General features: G+C 34.6%; 1 protein-coding gene across 1 annotated transcript in view; it reads left to right on the top strand.

The window, feature by feature from the left end:
* METTL25 (methyltransferase like 25) overlaps positions 1-7,539 on the top strand; it is a gene marked incomplete at its 3' end in the record, with an annotated part of 40,120 nt that overhangs the window by 30,979 nt on the left and 1,602 nt on the right. Inside the window, exon 6 of the mRNA XM_010137196.1 lies at positions 5,286-5,380. Coding sequence (XP_010135498.1) covers positions 5,286-5,380 — 95 coding nt within the window. The remainder of the gene's footprint in view (positions 1-5,285; positions 5,381-7,539) is intronic.

Below are 7,539 nucleotides of genomic sequence, written 5' to 3'. Positions count from 1 at the left end.
CTTGAACTTATGTTCTCATGCTGAAAAATTTGAGATACTGGTGTTTCACAACACTTCAATAATAAATTGCGTATGTATATATAAGCTTTAGGAATGAAATAAGCAATGCTTGTTTTTCTAAGGAGAGTATGATTTCTTAAAGTACAATGAGTAGAGTGGGAACTTCAGCTTGTGTGCTAAAAGAATATTTCTGCCTTCTCTTTGCCACATGCTATTTGCAATCAATTACTGGAAAATAGATCTCTTCTGTTATCATTATGTGTAGAGAAGAAAATCTTAAAATTCTAAAATGAGAATAGAAAAAGTGCATTTCAAGAAAATCGGAATCCTCTATTTAACAGTATTTTGCCATTTTCATAGGTTATTTGTCCTACTTTTTTTTTAGAGTAGATGAAAAATTTCAAAACAGACATTATAGTAATCTATACCATACCACAAAAGTGAAACAAAACCCTGATTTTTTTTTGTTTTCATAAATTATCCATTAACCATTGGGATAAGCATTGTTCTGTGATAAGACTTGGATTGTTTCTTCCAGGATGAGTTTAACAAATAGTGTTCAATACATTACTTGAATAAAACCATCTCTTCCAAAAGGTAAAGCAGGAAACATAATACATTAGTTGTTATATTGGGAACTGCAGTTCAGAGCAGTCAGGATTTGCAAGAAAGTAAAAAAAAGTGTAAGTGCAAATACGTTTTCATGAAATGCTGGCAAAGGAAGACAAGCAAGAAACTGCAAGACCGCATGGAACCCTACTCAAGCTTTGGTCCTGTTGTTTCATAGAAACTATATAGTGCTGTAAAGTTGTGTGAAGAAAATTTTAAATGTTATCAACACTAGAAATTGTAGTATCTTGTTTAGAGATTAAGAACTATTGAAGACCTAATAGTAATGATAGTGGAGAAGCTTGTCCCATGCTCTTGAACTTCCTTGGAAACCTCTGTGCACATACAAAACGATTAGACGGTAAAATCCTTCTACTGCAGGTTTTTTTTCTATAACTACCAAAAAAGGAAACATAAATAGAAAGCATTCAGTGTTCTGTATTTTGGAAATCCTGTTTCCTAGCTACACTTAATTGTTTTGTTAGTTAAACAACTCTTTAAAAAATTTCTTTGAAAAACTGCTGAGCCAGTAAGAGTCTTAATGGATCTGAGAATAGGATGGTAACAGCAATAAGGCTCACCTGAAGCTTTTCTCTGTGTCCAGACGTAATTAAATCATCATGAGGGTAGTCATAGTTGATCTATATTATGAATATATATTTTTTGTGATTTATACTTTTTTATTGCTCAGTGTAATGCTTTAGTGTACTAGTTGTCCATATGTATTCCCATCTTTTTTTATTTGGAAGTTGAATAGAAAGGGAGAAAATCCTTTACAAAGTTCAAAGTAGAACAGCTGCTCTAAATGGTATATGCCACTATAATTGCAGTATTCCAAATATTACACAAAATGGTATTCCAATTCCTCTACCAAACTTAAGAGCAATTTACTGAAGATCTTACAAATAAGTCTATGTAATTAGAGGACAGGAAATAACATATGTCTTCCAGGACTAAGTTAAGAAATAAGAGCTTGTTTCTGACAAAATGTAAAAAACAATAGTAGTATTCGGATCCCAGAAGAACTGGGAAGGTAATCTGACATACTTTATATAAAATCTAGTCTTGTTCAGTTGGTGATAAATTATGAGACATTACATTTACTTAAATTTAAAATGTTTTACCAATATAGACATAAGGCTTTGTATTCTCCTTTGCTAGACACTGCTGAGTGAAAAATTCTATGAATATTTTTCAGTAGTGGCTGGCATCTGGATATATTTCCATTTGTTTCCCCTAGTGTTAATCTCCTCCTCAGGATTTCATGTAATAAAGCAAAGACAGCTTCTCCATATAGTATAGACTCTTCAAAACTCGTAACATTTCTACCTGCTAGAGGTCTGTGAGAAATTAGCTGCTGAAGGGTTAGTCATGAAACATCTGTGTGGTCACAGGAAGAGTTAGTAAATCCATTGAAGGATTGCTCAAAGTATGCAAATATGTGAAAGGATTCTCCCACCTATGTTTTAAGATCCATAAAGTTCCTTTGTTTTTCAAAAGAGATGAAAAAAATTGTAATGGAAATGGTGGAAATTTTGAAAGTTCCTATTAAAATTCTTCCAGGACAGGTGATGTTATGGCTACCAGGAAAACATTCTTCACTACAAAAAAAAAAGAATGGTAAGTACTTGAATAGTTTGTTTAAATGTATACATTTAAATGTATACATGTATATATACATTTAAACAACTATTCTATGAAACTATGAATGTTACTAAATTCAGTCAGAGGGAAATAATAGGAATTTGTTCCTTAGCTAGTAGCTGGAAATATTCTTTTCTATTTTTGTTCTTTTCAATTTTTTTCAACATTATACCTTTCTGTGTAATTTACACTTTGTCTTAAACCTTTTACCAGCTGTATTCAATTTATGGGGACAGTAAACAATAAAAGCAAGTATCTTCAGGCTACCTTAATCGACATTTTATTTGTGTGGGCTTCCAAAGAATCAACCTGATCCACAAAGCTAAACTAGGATACAACTTGTAAATTTTGTAGAATCATAGAATGGTTTGCGTTGGAAGGGACCTTAAAGATCTTCTAGTTCCAACCCTTCTGCCATGGGCAGGGACACCTTCCACTAGATCAGGTTGCTAAAGACCCATCCAGCCTGACCTTGAACACTTCCAGGGATGGGGCATCCACAACCACTCATGTTGTTCGTGATGCTGCTTTAACTCTATCATGTTTCCTATATTCTCCTCCTCTGTAAGTGATCCACGTTCAAATAATGGTTTATGGATTTTGTTGTAGAACATAACAGAATTTTTTTCCCCAATGATTTAGTTTGGTGCAATATTGCAGCAATTTGTTTTATTAAGCATATGAGTTGGTCTTTTTAAGAGGTTAGCTTAGAGGTAAAGTTTTAGCTCTTTGACTAATAGGTTCTAGGATTATACCGCAGCATAGCTTCAGCTGAGCTCATAAAATGATTATCTAGAATTCCCCATCTTGTTAACTTTTAATGGAAGGAATTTTGTCTGATTGGCCTCTCTGTACGGAATGATAATGGTTGCTTCATGCACTGTGGAACACTTGGGCTGTTTTCTGTGAAGTCTTCCACAGGCTACCCATACTTACAATGTTGTTCAAATGTTTTTGGAGATTTGTACAGCTTAGAACAGCTGTTGTGTTGGCAGATAGCAACACAGTAAGATAATTAGTGAGCTATATAATATTAAGTATATAAGTATATTATATTATATAAGAAAATAGTGGCAGGCATTAAAAGAATTGCCAGGTTTTAAAAATGTAGCTAATAAATATATGAACTTTATAGAACTATATTCTTCTACAATTTTAGTTTTTAATCAGCAGTGGAGAGTGGACTGTATATGGAAAAATAGGACTCAAGGCAATGTTGTAGGTATATGGTCAACTTTGGATATACACAAAAATTTCTAAGTTAGAGCATTAGTTTCCCTTTCCTTTTTCCTGCTTTACAGTTTCAATAATATAAATGAAGATGGTGCTTTACCTGGTTATCTTTTTCAAAGGTGTCATAAATTCTTCAGAATTATTCATGAATAGAGTGCACTAATATTAAGATTGTAGTCTAGCAGGTAGCTACATTAACTTGCATGAATGATTAGTTTGCCTAGAAGACAGGGTGTAAATCAGAAGAGTTTGCTTGAAAAAGATCAATGATTTCATCTTTCTAACTCAGCTTGCAAGTTTTTATTTTTAAACATTTTAACATATGTATTAAGAAGACTTATTAGTGTGAATCATACAGTAGGAGCCCTAGCAGTCATTGTTTCCTTTGGAAAAAATATATTTAATAAGTTCTTTCTATCAGTAGGAACACAGTAGCAATATTCCATTTTATTCCATGTACTCTATCATTAGACTTGAAGTTAATTAATGTTTTATAGCTTGTCGTAAGGCATTTACAAATTCTTAGTATGTTCCTAGTGCTTATTCCAGTTGCAACATGTTTTGTCAAATTTCATCTTCATATCTAAAGGAATTTTCTGCTTATTATCCAGAATTAAAATCCTAGTCTTAATTCATGGTCCTCAAACCAGTATTCATACCCTAAGAGCCTCTGACATTTGTAGGGATAAAAGGGGAGCAAATCGTGAGGTTGCCTGCAGAAGGTTATGTTTGCTGTTACTCTCTAGAGATCAGTAAGGACTGGGGACTACTGCTAGAACACCGAGGGCTTTTGCTGTTTTCTATTTCCCTTTTTCTTTGCTTAACTTCCATGAAATGAATTATACTTACACTTTTGTATCTCAGACTGCTGGTAAATTTGAAAAGCAGTGTTTTTGCTGTCCTTTTTTTAACCCCATTACATGATTTATCTTTAAATATACCCGAGTCATCTTTCTACGCTAAAGAGCCAGGATCCTAGCCAATTTGTTTTTCGGTTGTTTTTTTTTTAAAGAATGTAGTTTCATATTCAACATTCTAAAAAATCAGCTGACAAATGTGCTAATGAAAATTCAAAACATTGTAGAGTTTGTCTACATTTAAAACTGGGGTTTATGTACATCTGTAAAGTATTCCCTGTACTTTAGTTTTTTTCACATTTGCATTAGTGTTAAACATGAATAATTGTATTGTTATTCAAAATATTAATGATACTGAAACAAACAGAGCACAGATTGTCATGCAAATGCTTCTCCGTGTTTTGAAGAAACAGCAAGAGCCTTTACAGCTGCTCTTTTCTGGAAAACAAACATTCTGCCTTGCAGCAAAGCCTGGGCCTTCAGAACTGAAATAAACAAATACACATTGTTCTGTATGATGTTTGAAAGATGTTTATAATAGAAGAAGAACCCAGCGAGAAGTGATACTGAAGCGCTGCTACACTGAGTGACTGCCCAGCTTATATCTTGTGACTCCTGGCATGACATGGGGTGCCATGAGTATTTGCAAACTCTTCTCTTGTCCCTGGAACTTTTTTTTGGTGGATTTTCATAGAAGACACTCAGTTAAAAGTGCTTTGGAAAATGTGAAACTGTCAGAAATTCAGCATAAAACAAACCCGTCTGTTATGGGGAAAATGCGTTTTTCATAGCACTAGCATGGGGTTTGGTACTGGACTAGTGGAGTTAAGTGTTTCTGCTACCATTAACTACTGTTCGTCTCGCTCAATATATTATGCATTCTGTAAGTGAAAAAAAGCCCATGAATGCTGTGCCAATTTTTTTTTTCTCTCCATTTTGCAGAATGCCCAGAGGAAGTGTGGGGATTTCCCATGTGTCAGTACTTGAAGGACAGGGGCTGGTGCTGTGGTCGCAATGCTAGAATGTCAGCTTGCTTGGTATGAGTCCCCTTCATTTTTCCTACTGAGAGCTTTATCCAGATGTTATAGGATTCATTGGTTTTGGCTTCTAATCCTAAACCCATGACTTTAATCCAAGACTCTACAGAATACCATCATTAGTGTTGTAAACATGATGAATTATATTTTTTAAAAAAGTAATATTGACTTTCCAGCTTTATATATTTTATACTTGCTGAAGGCATGAAAAAATTACTATTGACAGAAATGTATTGTAAGAGTGGGCAGAAAGGCCAAACCTTTGTTGAAACCTATACGAGGTAACCCCTGAGGGTAATAGTTCCTGGCCAAGGACTTAGGGGGGAACACAGTAATTGTAGAAGGATTGTAATCAGTAACTCCCTCAACGCCTTCATGATTCATAATATTGAATGTTCTGACTGTTTAAAACCTAAACAAACCTGCCTATTCCAAAAACTAGAAAAGCTCGAAAATACATGTGGCTTAAGAGACTGCAAACATCTTTTTAACATTGCACCAGGAGATTAAGTGTTTTCAAAGACCTAACCTCATCAAGACAGGATGATGAACTGTTGTCTAATTTGAAAAAACAGATAGATACCAAAAATTTCAACCACTGTTTCAGTTAGAAGCCCACTATTCCTTTCCTCTGTTAACTTTTAATTTCTGGTATCAAGATGAATCATATCAGGTTCTGGCTAGCCTCTGCTGCTATCTCTGTACCTCTGTTACGGAGAACAGTGCGGGCTAAAGACTCAGTATAGGCTAATGTATCGAGGTTATGTAAACTTGAACTAACACGATAATTAAATGCTGTCAGGAGAAAGTATAGGAGGACAGTTGTTTAGCATTCACAAAGCTTAAATGTGTTGCCCTTGGCAAGGTAGAAGAAAAAAAAATGTTCATTTTAGAGATGTTGCTGTAAAACATCACAGAAGGTGCTTTCTAAAAGGGATTTGCCTTTTCTCTTTTTCTTGTCAGTGTCATACAATACCAATCTTTCCTCAGCTGACACATTAGCTATTTCCCACTCCATTTCTTTTGGAAAGAAAAGGCTCGGGCTGTTTTTCAACAATGGAAGGAAGATAAATTTTGTAAGCAAATGACCCCCAAGAGACAGTACTGATCGTGCCATATATATCTATTTTAGATTTCACAGAAATCACAGGCATTTGGCAGTTAAAAACTTTTTCTTTAAACACTCATGAAAGGCAAAGAGTTCTCCTGTGTCACTAGGTGCTTCTACTGTTAGGTTTGTAATTCTCTACGCTTTTTTCTTGACTAGGATTTTACTTGTCTTTTAAAAAGTACAAGAGAAACAGCACAGTGCAAGCTAGGGACCCATCTTCCTAGGCGTAACAGCTGGCTAGGGGAAACTGAGTCTGCTGAGCAATGACACTCAGCATTATTGCTGATATTCATTATTAGATATCATACAGATTGGTTAAGGTGCCAAAGGCCAAAGGTTCTGGATGGGAGTTGCAGTTTCAGACCCTTACAATACATGTTAGAAGCCACATCCATTTTCTAAGCAGCAGCAGATATATGCTGGTATGAGAGCAATAGCTTACACAGCAGAAGTCAAACCTAATAGTTGGCCAAAGCCATGAATGGAGGAACTGCAACGCTTGGACCATGTTTGAAGAACACTCTGAAATATAAGATCAGTTCTACAACTAGAAGAAGAAGTGGGTGATTCAGAGACAAGCAGTCTTACTGACTCTAGTGGAGTTTGGGGATGACCTGTAAGTGGTGACACATTTTTGGTTTGCTATATAATTTGTTGTAGTTTCAGATAATTTGCTGAATTTTTGTCTTCATTTCTATTACGATCTTTAATACTCAGCTGAAATTTTTATATGCACAATATCTTTTCAACTGTGGAAAAATATTCCGTGCTTTTAATTAATTGTCATGCTTCATCACTATGGATCATAAAAATCAAGTACTCTCACACCTACATCAAGATTTATGGTATGAAGAATCTAGTGAAAGATACGGAACAGTATTTTAAACTTCAGTCTCTCTGGAGTTTTTTTTTTTTTTTAATTTTACATAAGGAAGTTCAATTAATCTGAATTCTAGAGACTAAAACTGTTTAAAGACATAGTATATTGAGCTAATACTTACTTTCAAATAGTTGAATATGCAAAGTGAATTATTTGTATTTCAGCAGG

This window comes from Buceros rhinoceros, unplaced genomic scaffold (assembly GCF_000710305.1).
Source record: "Buceros rhinoceros silvestris isolate BGI_N320 unplaced genomic scaffold, ASM71030v1 scaffold16865, whole genome shotgun sequence".
NCBI lineage: Eukaryota > Metazoa > Chordata > Aves > Bucerotiformes > Bucerotidae > Buceros > Buceros rhinoceros.
Note: the sequence above shows the minus strand (reverse complement) of the source record. Positions and strands in the feature narration are given on the sequence as shown.